General features: G+C 40.3%; 1 protein-coding gene across 1 annotated transcript; it reads left to right on the top strand.

Annotated features, from left to right (window-relative positions):
- Positions 1-13,033: 13,033 nt before the first annotated feature.
- LOC115685121 (WEB family protein At2g38370-like) lies at positions 13,034-15,766 on the top strand. The gene is made up of 2 exons (XM_030610141.2): positions 13,034-13,399; positions 14,011-15,766. Exons 1-2 carry the CDS (start codon positions 13,178-13,180, stop codon positions 15,493-15,495), a joined length of 1,707 nt encoding a protein of 568 aa, XP_030466001.1. The 5' UTR covers positions 13,034-13,177; the 3' UTR covers positions 15,496-15,766.
- Positions 15,767-16,114: the final 348 nt, after the last annotated feature.

Below are 16,114 nucleotides of genomic sequence, written 5' to 3'. Positions count from 1 at the left end.
TGATGCTTGACACCAACTCAACCATACTCCGACGAATCCTTATCATCACTGTGCTTTTCATTATGGATGTCTTTCTTTTTATAACAGAGGATACTCAATTATTTTGGCTCGATAAATTCCCGTGGATGCATGTAAACCGTCCTATCCATTTGCATCAGATAAGGCTCAATCAAATAGAATGGAAAGAGTGGCCACCATGGTTAATTTGAATACGATACGTGATTTGACTATGGAGTTTGCCATATTCGAGCCGAGTGCTTGGCTGCTCAACCAACTCCGTAGGGGTTTTTTTCTTATAAATATCAAACATGGACCATATCATATATAACGTTGACATATGATATTTTTGTGTTGGATTGTACATTAAGGCGGACAATTTAACTTTAGGGACACTTAAAGTTGATAATTAATTCAAGTACAAGTAATTAATCATCATATGCTTTGTCATGATACCATGTGACCATCCTGTTGGCGTGAAGAGTTATCGAGACTAGGGCCATAACGACATCCAATCGAAAATGAGGAGAGTAAAATACGTGCAAAACTCTTTCAGTCTGTCACAAGCGTTTTCAAGTTCATGAAATGATGAAAAGGCAAGTTCAGGGACAAAAAGTGGACTCTTGCCTTTAAATTTTCGGGTTCGAAATTTCAAACATGGTATTCGAATCTAGGCTCCTAGATTGCGTAGTTCTTCGTTCAATGACTCATACATACATGTAATTTTCCATCACTTAAATACTGTAAGTTTTAAGTCGGAATTCCTAATTTCTAACGCGGGTCTTACAAAATCATTGTTGACAGTTCTTTACATTTTCCCCTTTTAGTGAAATTCCTATTTATGCCTCACATGCAGCCACGGTGAACCCAAATAAAATTGATTTTGCAATGGAAATTTAGACTATGGACCATAAGAGAATGCTTACATAAAGAGGGGTACGACTGCGACCAGATGCACTATTACTACAGAAATTGAGTATCACCTAGAAGTGGTCCATGAAGCCATGAATGCATATATCGATATTTTTGGCCCCTTGCCTTCTCCTTTCTTGACACATTTTCCTTTATTTATGTTGATTTTTCCCTTTGAAATGAGAAAAACGAGAGAGAACCACAGCATATCAAGCACCACTTTCTGGTCTATGAAAGAATTTGAGGCAGTTTAGTTTCATTTATTTTTGTTTTCATTCATATATAATGAAATCATTTAACTTGGCTTTAGCTTATCTAGATGCTTTTCAATTAAAAAGGATGTTTGGTTAAGTCTAATAAAAAGAATTTATCTAATATCATTATCGTTAAACAATATTTGTCATGTCTAACCACTAATTATACTTTTTTCTTATTTTAATGCTATGTAGCGACTTCGAGTTAATTATTGTCCTCAACATGGATTATAAATTGAAAAGAAAAAGTCATTAACCACTTAAATGAGGATATTAATCTTCCAATACAAAATAGTGCAATGAATAGACCGTATATTATTCATTACGTATTTATTCAAAGGACAAGATAAAAAAAGGAGAATTAAATTCAAAGAAATAGTACAATCGTGAGATAAACAAAATCACTTTTTTCTTTGTTTTCAAAATACTAAACTATGTTCATTTTTGTATTAAAATAGCTGATTTGTCTGCAACCAACCAAACAATGTCTTCACATGAAAATCAAATCTCTTTACAAAAACAAAGAAATTTATTTGTGTGAACGTAACCAAACAACCCCTTACATTTTTCGACTCATATTTAAACGTTAGAGGATCTCGGATCGAGTATAACTTAAATCCGAAAAGGTGGTGCTCAATATACTAGGCTTAATCATAGGTCTGATGACTAGCTAGGCTCGTTAAGCTTGAAGGTTTAAATGTGAGATGTTTCTAAGGACGATAGCCAGACAATTCCTAATTTCTATCTATCCGAGTAATACAAAATCTAAATGTTGAAGAAAGAACTCTGCTTTCTCAGTGGCGGTAATGGAGCGAAGGAGGGGCAAGCAGGCCACCGGCCCCCTCAGCCCCTTGCAAATTATTTTACTTTTTTTGGGTGTAGAGCGCCCCCTTGTTGAGAAAGACATAAAGTTCACTCAAAGAAAAACACCTTTTTTTTTTATATTAGAGACGTTTTCCACGATATTGATTGGGAGAACTTCTTACTCATGCACTCACATACGCGCGTGCGAGCACTAAGGAGCCAAGTGCACACCCAATGGGATCGCTTTTTTACTATTTATATGCCTAACAAAGAGGTGAAACTACCTCCTAGATATTTCTAGGGAAAATATCTTCCTATATGTTTCCAGTGAATACTAGATGTGGCTAATCTATCAGCCACATATTTCTAGAAAAAACTATCTTCCTAGATCCTAGATGTTATAGTGAATACAAGATGTGGACAATCTATTAGCCACATATTTTTATTTAAAATATTTTACAAGAAAATATCTCGATAATTAAGGAGTAGCCTAGAAAAATCTAAAATTCTTAGAAAAGAGATGAGGTGCAACATTTTCTTCAAAACTCTCCCGCAACGACTACTCTTCTCCCGGTGTGGATCTAGCAACCGTGCCAAGTTGCTTTTGAAGCTCTTCGAACTTTGCAACTCCAACTCCTTTAATGAACATATCTACAACTTGATCACTTGTTTTGACGTAATTACTTCTACATGCTTGATCCTTGCATGAAAAACTAGATTCTCTGCCAAGTTTATGGCCAATAGATTATCACAATACAATCGTGTTAGAGTAGTCTAGCGGTTGATGAAGATCCTCTAGAATTGTACTGGCCACATACTCTCTTGAGCTACCGTTTTATACTCAGCTTTTGTTGTAGACAATGATATAATTGGTTGTCTTTTATTGCATCATGACACCATTGTTACTCTGAGACTAAAAATGTACCCGGTAGTTTATCACTTTGTGTCACGATCTCTAGCAAAGTTTAGCATCGTAATGCCTTACTACCTCACACGACGCTTCTTTCTTACACAAGAGTTCAAGATCAAACGTACCCTTCACATACCTTAGTATTCTTTTGATTGCATTCAAGTGAGGCTTTCATGATCCCTCCATGAACCGACTTTCTACTCCCATAGTGAAAACAATGTCTAGCTATGTTATCGTTTGGTAGATAAGACTACCCACCAATTTGCTTGCATATAATTAGAATCTTTTAATTATCATCTTTTGACTGCACACAGCTTCATATTTCTATCCATAGGCATTGATATCGATGTAATCAAGCATTCCAAACTTTTCTAAGAGATCCCGTGCATACTTTTGTTGACATAGGAATAACACCTTCTTTAGTTTGCTCAACCTCAAGTCCTTGAAAGTGTTTTAGTTCTCCAAGCTTATTCATCTAAAACTGCATCGAGAGATTAGCTCTAATTTGACATCTCTCATTTATATCATCTCCGGTGATGATCAGAACATTCACATAGATCAGTGTTATTGCAAGCTTTTTTGTCTTCTACCTTCACAAACAAGCTTGAGCATGATGGGGCTACCAAGTAGCCACTTTGCACCAAGAATTCTACAATCTTCCAGTACCACACTCTTGGGGTTTATTTTAAGCCATAAAGCACCATCAATAAACTCGTAGACACGGCCTACATGAGTCTTACTCTTGAAACCGTCTACAGGAAGTCGACTTTTAAGTTTGTAAATCCATTTGCAGGATGCAGGAAATACCTCTTTTAAGTCTTGGCACCAACTATCATGTCTCATTCTGTCTTAGTGCTTGCACCTTATAAGGCTTCCTTATACATAGATGGCTCAATTACTGTAACATCTTCCTTTAACGCTAGATTTGCATATTCAGGATTTGGTATTCTCTGCCTTGTTGATCTCCTTAGTTGAGGCACTGGCTCTTTAGGTTCTTTTACCTAAATTGGTTAAAGTTCTTATGTCATTCTTGGACATACATTGATTCGCCACGGACTCTTTGATTTACTCAATAACCGTGCTCGGACGTCTTCTCTTCCAACAATGGTTTCGCCTTCTGTGCTTACTTCATCAATTGTTAGGGCATTATCAGGCTCATTATTTTCTTCCGTTCTTTCATGAACCTCTTCTTCAATTTGCCTTGAATTTGGTAGTTCAATGACTTGTGATGGCCACCACGATAATAATTCGTCGAACACCACATTTCTAGAAGTGTAACATTGCTCTATTGTAGGAACACAACACTTTCACACTTTTCTTTGATCATCATAGCCACAACTGTATAGCAATCTGCCTTCTTATCGAACTTGCTTCATAGGTAATCGGGCACGAATACATAACATACACACCCCAATACTCTGAAATGGCATACCGTGGGCTTGCAATTCCATAGCTTCTTGCATGGTGTCATAAAACCAAGCCCTGCTTGGGGTAGCTTGTTGATCACATGCGCCATTGTCTTCATACATTTGACCCAAAACCTGGGTGGAACATTCTTTACATGTTGCATGCTCTTGCAAGTCTCCACCAAAATACATATTCTTCATATTAGCAACTCTGTTTTGTTGTGGCGTACTTGGACAAGTAAATTGTCAACGTATCTTACACATTTGCAATTATTTCATAAATTCGTATGATGTGTACTCTCCTTCGTTACAGCATAAAAGCATTGTATCTCTTTACCTATTTATTTCTTTCTCTGTTTTATCTTTACACTCCTTAAATTTTGTTAATGCCTCAGATTTTTCTTTCATAAAGTGGACCCAGACTTACATGGAGAAGTCATCAATAAATGTTATGATGTTCTTTGATCCTCTAACAAATAGCTTCTTTGCCGGTCCAAATACATTTAAGTGGGATAAAGACACTACAAGTGTAATAACTTTTGTATGACGTTCACTTGAGTGTCATAATTTTTTTTTCGACCGCTTTAGTGTCATAACTTCTAAAAATCGTTTACTTAAGTGTCATAACTTTCAATCGATCACTTAAGTGTCAAAATTTTTTTAAATTGTGCACCCAAGTGCAAGAAATCCAACATGACATAGCACTTGTGATAAACATTTTTGCAAAAATACGATACTCAAGTGATCGATTGAAAAGTTATATGGCACTCAAGTAATTAGAAAAAAAAAATTATGACACTAAAATGAGCACCGTACATATGTTATGACACTAAAGAGATCGAAAAAAATTATAACACTCAAGTGAGCACATTAATTGTCCTTATCCCCCATTTAAGTGGATGAGCTTAAGAGGCATCTTGGCTCTGAATGTAGACTCCTCCTATGGAAGCTGATGTGACTTTCCGTTACTTGTACTGACACCAAGCACAAACCGCGTCTTCTCAAGCATCTAAGTAGGGGAGACCTTTCATCAGACCCTTTTTAATTATCACCTTTAACTTGCAGTAGCTTATGTGCCCAAGCCGTGGATGCCACAAATTAGGCGTATCACTCTTTCGAAATTTATTTACGCATAACGTCTGTGCTTACATCATGTAGACAAACTCTAGTCAACACCCCTACATAATGTGATATACTGCTGGGTTTCGAACTGCAGTTCACTTTAACGTCTCTTGGGCCGAACACCACGTAATTGCTCGAATTGGTGAGTTGTGATGCAGACAATAGGTTTTTCTTCTTTTTTGACACGCGATACACATTTTGCACTTTAACCTAATGTAAACTAAACTAGGGTGATCGCTATTTGGCCAACGTGCAACCTTGAGCTGTCCGTAGTGACAACTATTTGTCCACCGGTCTACTAAAACATGCTTAATAGCTTGTCTTGATCTCCAGTCACACGGTTTGACCAACCCGAGTCAACAATACAATCATCATCATAATTGATTAATTTATAAATTACCGTGACAAGGGCCATTGCATCATCTGACGATGATACTGGTGGCTACGAGCTTTTCATGCGCCTCTATTATAACGGACACTCGGAAATCCCATTCTTTTTCACTATCATTCTCCTTTCTCATTGAAGTTGTGACAATTTCTTCTACCCACTTGAACCGAGAAACTCTAGCAAATGACCTACTTTGCCACAGATGTAGCACGATTTGCTCTTTCTTCCATTGCTTTTATCTTCATTGCTGTCCTTGTCACGATCTTGGCGAGCTCCCCTTAGCTAAGCGCTCATCCCTTTCACTCAAGTTGCTATTTCTAGTATCAGCACCATTTCTCGTGTGGCTCTTATTTCTTTTATTACTGAAGATGGCACTTTCATCATCCTTCATTGAGACCTTAGACATTTGCCTATTTAAAGCCTCTTGGTTGGCCAATTTATTCTCCAACTCGGTCAGAGTTGAGTCTTTTGCCCATCCACAAGTGACAGTAACAATATCGTTATATTCTGACCATAACCCATAAATGATAATTCTTGTCATCCTAGTATCAGAGATGACATTCTAAGGATTTAATTTTGAAATTTCTTCACAAAGTGAATTAACTTTAAAGAAATATTGACTCACTTGTCATATCTTGTTGCGACATCGACAGTAACTTGTTCTCTAACCAATGTGACTTGGCGTCATTTGTCCCCGTGCACAAGCTGTCAAAGCGTCCCATACCTCCATTGGCGTCTTTACGCTCATGATGTGCTGTAACAACTCATCTTCTACTATAACAGCAAGAAGATCGAGAGCCTTATGGCCTTTATCTTCCACTTCCTCAGTTCCTCATCATCCGTGGGTGGTGTGGTGATGCTACCGCCAACATTATCCCACAAATCTTGACCTAGCAGGTAAAACTGCACGCGAGTATTCCAAGTATTGTAACTTGAGTCATTAAGTTTCTCGATGCTACTAACCAAACTCGAAATATCCACCATCATGACTTGGTTATAATGCCTCGCACTATACCAAGTAATCTTGATCCCAAATCAACTAATCACAACCCCTAATTGTTCATTGGCAGAAGTCCAATGTATCTCGATCCCTACCTACCTGCTCACATATAATGGTCCTGGACCACTGTCTTCGCGTACCACAACTCCCCATCAATAGGTTCACAGTACTTGACTGCCTGCTCAAATACCACTTATTAAGAAAAACACAAAACTCACTTAGGCTGCGCATGACAACTTGCCAAACAGTGTTTGATTCTGTTCTTTTATTCCCAGAATCAGTTTGGGAACAGAAATGCGTTTGTTTAATTTTTTGATTCTAGGCACAATTTTGTCAAAAATTGTTCCCAGAATCAGTTTTGGAGCAGAATCAAGAATAAAAAAAAAGTAGCTTCTTGATTCTGGGAACAATTTTGAGAATCAATTTTTTTTTCTTCTTCCTTTTCTTGATTTTTAATTTAGCTTCTAATGTCCGACCCGAGGACCGCCCTCGCCGGATCTGACGAGAATAAAATATTTTAATAAAAAATATTTTACCGGCCATGGCCATAAAAAAGAAAAAAATATATTTTTAATAAAAATATTTTAATAAAAAATATTATTTTACCTGCCATGGCCGGTGACCAGGCCATGGCAAAAAAAGAAAAAATATATATTTTTAATAAAAATATTTTAATAAAAAATATTATTAATAAAAAAAAATATTTTACTGGCCATGGCCAGCGACCAGGCCATGGCCAAAAAAAATAAAAATGTATATTTTTAATAAAAATATTTTAATAAAAAAAATATTTTACAGGCCATGGCCAAAAAAAAGAAAAAAATATATTTTTAATAAAAATATTTTAATAAAAAATATATTTTACCATCCATGGCCGGCGACCAGGCCATGGCCAAAAAAAATAAAAATATATATTTTTAATAAAAATATTTTAATAAAAAATATTATTAATAAAAAAAATAATTTACCGGCCATTGCCGGCGACCAGGCCATGGCCCAAAAAATAAAAAATGTATATTTTTAATAAAAAAAAATATTTTACCTGCCATGGCCGGCAACCAGGCCATGGCCAAAAAAAATAAAAATATATATTTTTAATAAAAATATTTTAATAAAAAATATTATTAATAAAAAAAATATTTTACCGATCATGGCCAACGACCAGGCCATGGCCAAAAAAAAGAAAAAATAATTTTAATAAAAATATTATTAATAAAAAAATATTTTACCGGTCATGGCCGGCGAGCAGGCTATGGCCAAGAAGGAGGAAACGAAAAAAAGAAAAGAAAAAAAAGAAAGAAATATTAAAATATTTAAAAATATTATTAATAAAAAGAAATTTTGTGGCGTTACCAAACGCATTTCTGTTCTTTTTCTATTCCAGGGATGGAATTTTGGGCCGTTAACAAGCGCCTTAAAATGCTCAGAATCAATTCCGAGCACAGAATCAAAAAGAATAATTTCTGAGCAGAATCTGTTCCCGAGTACAAAATCGTTGTCATGCGCAGCCTAAGGCTGCTAAAATATTGATTGGGAGAACTTCTTACACACATGTTGACACCTAAATTTTGGTGACCCAGTTAATCATTCGTTGCATAAAAACTTAGGGATCGATCCCGGTCCCTAGACAAAAAAAAAATTAGTTAAATTGCATATAGATTATGAGCATTTGAATTAGTATTTAGGCTCATATAGTTGCATTTGCATTGGACTGGCGGCAGATGGACTTAAGTGAATGGTTTTAAGCTTAATTGATTGGACTCAGCCCAAAAGATTAAATGTTTGTCCAAGCCCATTGAAAACATATATGGCGGAAATTTGCATTATAGAGCAAGTTGGAATAATTGAATTATCGAATTATTAAATAATATACTTGGAAGATAATTCAAATTATTCTATGAATATTCAGCTAGAGGAAATAATTAGAAAATTGCCTAAGCTGAATATCAAAATTAGGGAATAGTATATCTTGACTCTTGCAAGATAACCCTGGCTCACAATCAAAGAGGCCACAGATATTGAATACACGGCACCAATGAGAGAAAAAGGAGAGCACGTTCGCGAGGGAGCTCTCTTTCTGCAATATCCATTACTCACGAGGACCTCTTCATCACAACAGACCCAAGAGAGAGGAGTGTTTTTTTTTGGCTTTTCCCTGCAGGTGGGACACAAGGCGCGTTCAACACATTGAAGAAGATGCCGAGAGGGGTCTCCACCAACGGAGAAAGAGCAAAGGAGGAAGAAAAAGCAAAAATTCTCTCTATTTGCTTGCATAGCAACGGTTCTGACAGTGCTCCATCGTTGCCACGATCGTATTAGCTCCTGCACTGCTGCCACTTTGTCGTGCTTTGCCACATTCTGCCGCTCCTTCCTCGTTCCGCTCGTAGCCTACCGAGACACCGCGTTTTCCAGCGAGTCTTAGTCACGCTCGACAAGCTCCAATCACGAACTCGATAACTTGGTTCCAGGAGAACTTCCAGCGAGCGACGATCCTTTTGCAGCACCGCGTTCAACCACATCAAAGCCATGACTCCCCTGGCGTGACCTGCATCGGGAGTCTTGCACTGCCTCAATTCCTGCCGAGTATTCATCGTATACTCACCAAGCCGAGGCGTTGGGTTTTCTGTTTTGCAGGCTGTTCAGAATATATGAGTCACTATTTGCGAGTCTCTATGAGCCAGGCCATCGATGAGCACCGTACACCGCCGCCCATCCTCCGAGCCTCATCCGCAAGCCGTGATCCGGTCCGATTCTGATAATATTACGCGAGCCCAAATTAAGTAACGATCTTATCAGATTTGATATAAATTGTTTAATTGCTTAATTCGGATAGATTTTGTTATCTAATTGATTGGATTGAGATATTAGGCATTATCCAATTAGGGGGCTATTGATTGAATTGATATAATTACTAATTTGATCCGTAAAGATTTCGGATCATTTTTTTAATTAATTTGACTTAATATTTGGGTAATTGTTATGCCTAAAGATTGCGGTAATCTATAATTTAATCCATGAGACGATGGGTTATTTTTTAGATTATTGTGATCTTTGATTTGAGATTTTTGTGGATTACGAGTGTAGATTTGGTGAATATTATCTTGCGATGAGTGCTTATCCTTTGCTTGATTGTTTCCATAAAAAAAATACCAAAAATATCTTATAATAGATTGTATTCTTCTCTTAGCCTTAATCACTTTTTTAAATTAAGATACTTATTTATTTCGAACTTTAATAAAAAAAAATCCAAAAAAATATTATTTGCATGTCATATTAAAAGTTGCATGTCTAGGTTCATGTACTTAGGAAATTGCGTGCTGTACTAGAATAATATATTTAATTGTTGTTAGAATTAGGATATTTATTTGTCACATGTCATGTTAGATTAAAATCGTGCGTTGCATATAGTTTAGTTTTCATTAAATAAGATAAAACCGTAAAAAAGATTTGAGTGGAATTGTGTGTTAATTAGAAATTATGTTTAGGTTGAGAATGTGATTTTCTAATCAACCTTGCAGATGTTTACGTTGCTATGAGGTAAGTAGATTCCTTCCTTACCCTTTCCAATTTATTCATCGTTTTGATTGTTTAGTGTTTCATTAATGGTTGCGCACCCGCATGATCACCTCATGTGTTAGTGGATATATTTAAAATCAATCCAGCTGCCTACTAAACATCTTTGAATAAAAGAGAAAAGGTACCGAAAAGGCATTAAAGTAATCTAGCGTAACCAAGTCCCCGAACTCATAATCTCCGATTCGTAGGAGTAAAGTAAATCTTCCAATACTTTACTTGGGTTTCTAATCTACCTATCAAAAATAGATTGGCGACTTCTAAATGAAAATGATTTGCATGTTAAAAACTTGAACCAAGTTGCGAATTGGTATGGACTTAGGAAAACCTAAGCTAGGTTCAGACTTAGTAATCTATTAGCCAAACCCCTAGGTGGTGCAACCCGAGGGTAGGTCGCGACAACACACATTTAGGATCCAACTGCACAATCAATGGGTGCACTTCTTGACTATATTTATAGGCCTAATAAGGAGGTGTAACTGATTCCTATATATTTCTAGAAAATTCTATATGTGGCCAATTTATTAGCCGCACATTTCTGGAGAAAAATATTTTACAAGAAAGTATCTTGATATTTAAGGAGCTAGCCTAGAAAAATCTAAAATTCTTGGAGAAGAGAGGGGGTGCAACGTTTTTTTCACTCTCAACCCTTATGCTATGTTTGGTCATCTGGATTTAGATTGTGATAGGATGGGATATGGTGGGATTAGAAATCGTTTAAATATCCTCTGGATTGTAGAAAATTTCATCCCGTGCTTGGTGCAATCCGAGATAGGATTAAAAATCTTTGAAAATCTCACTTGCTTAGCGCAATCTCCTAGGATATTTAGATCTCATTGCTTGAGCTCCCTCGATAGCGTCTCAAACCCGCTCTCTTCTGCTCCCTCCGGTTCATCTTCTTCACCATAATTTCGCCAGATCCACCAACATCTCCACCTTCATATCGTTGCTCTAGCTCAGCTTCACCGTATTAGAGGTGATTTGAACATCGACAAGGACAAGTCTCGGGTAGCCGAGGGCATCGTGGAGTGATTGGGGGAGGTAGTGACCGTGGCGATCTGGTAGACGAGGTAGCAATGGCCGATGTAGTTGTGAAGGATAGTGATGGGATGGTGGATGCCGCATGTGAAGCTTAGGTGCCACTCGACATCGAAGCCGACGATTTGAGGTAGTAAGGGGCGGAGAGGAGGTGGACGGCACTAGGGCAACAAATAACGAGGGCGGATAAGCCTCTATTGTGGACGACGGCCTCAAAGGATCGAGCGTGCTCTTGAGAGGATTCGAATTCTTCGATGGTGATGGCCATGTGACATATAACTTCTCATTGTCACCCTTAGTTGTCGGAGCACGATTGGCTGGACATTGATGACAATCAAAGTGGTCAGAGACGATGACGATTGCACGGTGTTTGGAAGTGACGATGATGGGCTGTCGTGGCGTGGTCCTTGCGCGGTGGCCGGCAAAGTCGGACTCCATCATTTCATCATTAGAAAAAAATTGTTAAGTTATATTTAAAAGAAAAATTTATCCAATCCGGATTTATTCCAACCCCTAATCCGGATTTCTTATTCGGCATTCTATCAAGGTGTATTCGAGTTTATCCAGTTTAGAGGACACTGCCAAACACCGGACATGCTATTTTGTTATCCTATCTGGATTTAAATACTGACTACCAAACGCAGCCTAAGTTGAACGGGCAAACGCGATCCATTGCAATTATGGCCGCGTCGTAAATCTGCCATGGCAACCATCGTGTTGAACCTGGGAATATGCCTTACGGGCAAACCCGATCCAAAAATTTTGCTCGTCTAGTTATGCAATGGGCAATCCTGTGTTCTTCCTCGATTTGACTAACTTTTAAGCAGCGAACGGCGACCGAAAGCAAGCCGCGGCCGGAAGACGCAGCGCCCTCCATGCCACGGCCCCGATCAAACCCAGCACGCGCTTATCCTCGGATCCGGCCTGCCCTCGAATCGACGGCTCCGACGCAGCGCGGCACCGGCATGGATGGCCCGTCTCATGTTCTCGTGTCGTGTCGTGTCGTGTCGTGTCAAAGAGCTTCGCCTCACTTCTTTTTTGGGTCGATGCTTCGGCTCACTTGAGCAGTGGGGGGCAGTGTCGCCCCCCCGCGATGAAAGCGCGCGGGGACACACTCTCGGTCCGAAACTCGGAAAAGAGATCTCGGCAAGCTAGCCGTTGACGCGGCCCCCGGGGGTTGGAGCTAGCCGTTGCGATCCCCTCTTTCCCTCGGATTCAAGTGGGGATTCGATGCTGTCCCCTCCCCGTTTCGGACAAGGCGAGAACTCGGGAAGGGCCCGGGGGGGGGGGGGCCCACCCCGGGCCCCCCTCCCACGCCCAACTTCTGCCCTCCCACTCGGTCTCGAAGTTCCCTCTAATTTACGCCCGCTGCGCAGCCAAAAGCCCCGTAATTCCGCGCTCCTGTCGGGGGCACTTTCGGCAGGACATGGAAAAGGGAGGGGGGGGAGGAATCCCAACGGACACTAGTGGGGACCACGGCAGTACTCTCTCTCTCTCTCTCTCTCTCTCTCTCTCTCTCTCTCGCGGCATTCAATGCGAAGCAGAAGCGGATGCAGAGAGGACTTTTTTGTCTTTTAATAGGAGGTGGGGGGCTTTGTCCGCTTTGCTTGTCGTGGCTCCACTCGCTTCTCTCTTCCCTCTTCTCTCCGTGCTCTGCTCGCGGACATCGATGAGCGCTGGATCGTTGGTGAACGTGTGAACCCTTCTTCTTGAGTTTTGTCCCTCTTGCTTGTCTCGTTGCGGTTCCCTTCCTTCCTTCCTTCCTGTTCCCCAATGGCTGAAACCCTAGCCCTGCGTCCCGAGCCGGCCCGGGAGGCCGATGCCGGCAATGCCGGTAACAATGGCGGCGGTGGCGGTGGGGGTGGTGGAGGAGGAGCGGGGAGGGCGGAGATCGACACGTCGGCTCCGTTCGAGTCCGTCAAGGAGGCGGCGAGCCGGTTCGGCGGGATGGGTTTCTGGAAGCCCTCTCATCTTCTCAAGTCCCCTGAAGCTCAGGTCCCCTCTCTCTCTCTCTATCTCTCGCTCTCGCTCTCTCTGTGATTGATTTGGGAATGTAGTTGATACGTTTCTGTTTTGTTGGAGTTCGTTGATGGGGTGGGCGATTGATTTTTGAGTAATGTAGAAAGTTTCTGTTTTACGAGCCAACGAGATCATAGATGGACTGGACTGGACTTGAACACTAGACTAGCTCCTGATTTGGAGTTGATGAGCGTATTTATATGTAAAGTGGCTTGGGTGCAACTGGTTTCGTTAAGTCATAGATTCACATTGATCAGTTTTAGAAACTGCCTGTTCAGAGCATGCATTGCATGGCTGGACTTAGTTCCCAGTTTGCCTGCGAGTTTCTATTGAGTAATCGGGTTGCTTTTTTTTAATGGTGTTGTGAGAATGGTGTTCTTCGTGTCTGGGTCTTTGCTCCGAATGCCCTGTTATTCATTTCTACAGTATGCCTTCCTCTTTGTTTAGGATTGTAGTAGCACTGCGTGTATGCTTGTTGGGTTAATAAACTGTTACGGGCATTTGTCCAATTAGTACTTTTGAGACAGAAAAGACCAGAGCGGTTGATAAATTGGCTAGTCTTCTGAGTCATTTCTTATTTTTAACAGAACGGGGAAGAGGTTGACTTAGTGAAACTGGAAGAGCAGGCGGCACAGCTGGAGAAGGATCTGATTGTCAAGGAGCGTGAGACTTTGGATGTCTTGAAGGAGTTGGAATCGACAAAAATAATTGTTGAAGAACTTAAAGCAAAGCTTCAGAAGGAAACATCCGAAATGAATGCCGCACTTGAGATGAGTGTGAGAGATGGAAATGGTGATCCTATGGAACATGAAGCTGAAAAGGAAAACCACTATGAAGGCGGTTCACTGAATAGACAGGGTGGCTCAGGTTCCTGCCCTTCTTCATCCCCGGGGTTAATTCTAATGGAACTGAAACAAGCTAAGTTGAACCTTACCAGGACCACTAATGATCTCAGCGATATCCGCGGTTCTGTAGATTTGCTTAATAAGAAACTAGAGAAGGAAAGGGTTTCCCTTGAGAAGACTCGGGAGAGGTTGACTCAGAACTCGTCGAAGATGTCTTCACTTGAGGAAGAGCTAAACCGGACGAGACTAAAGTTGCAAATGGCAAAAGAAGCAGAAACTAATTCACCACCTGATGGCCCTTCTGCTCTTACAAGGGAGTTCCATCGCTTGAGCTCTGAGGCAGAGCAGTTCAAGATAGTGGCAGAAGCTGCGAAACTTGAGGTTCAGAGAGCCATATCTGAGATTGAGCAGACGAAAACTAAAATTAGAACAGCCGAGATCGGGTTGGTTGCAGCTAGAAAAATGAAGGAAGCTGCTAGAGCGACAGAAGCTGTTGCTCTTGCCGAACTTAAGGCTTTATCAAAGACTGAGAGCTCAATGGGTGAAGTGACCCTAACATCTGAAGATTACTCTTTTCTAACCTCCCAAGCTCGTGAAGCAGAAGAAAAATCTAAGAAGAGAGTATTGGGCGCGATGCTCCAAGTCGATGCGGCAAATATTTCTAAAAAGGAGATATTAAAGAGGGTAGAGGAGGCGACAGAGGAAGTAAAAATAAGCAAGAAGGCTTTAGAAGAAGCTCTTTGTAGAGTGGATGCCGCTAATCGTGGAAAGCTCGCTGTAGAGGAGGCTCTTCGGAAATGGAGGTCTGACCATGGTCGCAGAAGACGTTCACTACATAAATCAACCAAGTTTAAAAATTCTGGCCCCTCTCACCAGAGGAGAGATTCCCGCCTTATTGAAGCGGGTGAACTGAATATGGATGACATTGAGGTGTCAAAACCTGTTCTAAAGCCAACTCTCTCCATTGGACAAATCCTGAGCAGGAAGTTGCTTCTAGCTGAAGAGTTTGAATCAGGGAAATTGTCTGGAAAGGACGATGTGAAACGGAAGGTTTCACTGGCTCAAATGCTTAGTAAGCAAAATGACGTGCCTATTTCTCGAAGGCCTAGGGAGGAATGTGGTCATAAGCAGCAGTTGTCGGCCAAGAGGAAGAAATTTGGCTTCGCACGGTTCTCGCTGCTGTTGGCGAAGCAGAATAAGAAAAAGCAGAAGCCATTGCCCAATTAGATCAACGGATGTCGGGAAATTCAATTAGTCGATCGCTAACTGCAGTTTCTGTTCTAACTCACGTTTTGGCTAGCGTTCTCGCTATTCGGGCTTATGTTTTTTTATTTTATTATTCTGTGGGAGTTCAATATAATTTCTTAGTTTGTTGTTTGGCTAGGCCTTGTTTACGCAATTGGGTCCCCAGATTCCACGGTGGGGATTGGTGATGACTCCAGATTTGTACATGATCTAGTTTGCATTTGTGCCTAATCAAGTACCGAATGTTGTTGTGCACATTACTGAACTGTTCGGTTATGCATTGAACCGTTCGGGCCAAGACGACTCAGCAAACTGTCAATTGCCAGCCATTGTTTATTCCAGATTATACTGTCTTTCTGGTGAGATCATTGAATCTAGTCAGGTAAGAAAAATACATCCACCGAACTGTCAAAATCCCCGAGCAGACAATGTTGCCTACACTGTTGCGTCCCTGCTTACCCGAAAAACTTCAAGATACAAGCAGGCTCACTTTCCCTTGGTCGCTTCGGAACCAATCGTATTCCTGGTGACCAAGTTTCACGCAAATCCACTGAACATCTTACGTTCACTCAGTCTTAGGAAATGGCACGATCTCTTGGTA

The sequence above is a fragment of the Syzygium oleosum genome, unplaced genomic scaffold (assembly GCF_021117445.2).
Source record: "Syzygium oleosum isolate NSW1041296 unplaced genomic scaffold, Sole_v2.1 Sole_v2.12, whole genome shotgun sequence".
Classification (NCBI taxonomy): Eukaryota; Viridiplantae; Streptophyta; class Magnoliopsida; order Myrtales; family Myrtaceae; genus Syzygium; species Syzygium oleosum.
Note: the sequence above shows the minus strand (reverse complement) of the source record. Positions and strands in the feature narration are given on the sequence as shown.

Coding starts and splice junctions, on each gene's coding strand:
- LOC115685121 (XM_030610141.2), top strand. CDS start 13,178: ATGGCTGAAACCCTAGCCCTGCGTCCCGAGCCGGCCCGGGAGGCCGAT. Junction 13,400..14,010: donor TCAAGTCCCCTGAAGCTCAG/GTCCCCTCTCTC, acceptor TATTTTTAACAG/AACGGGGAAGAGGTTGACTT.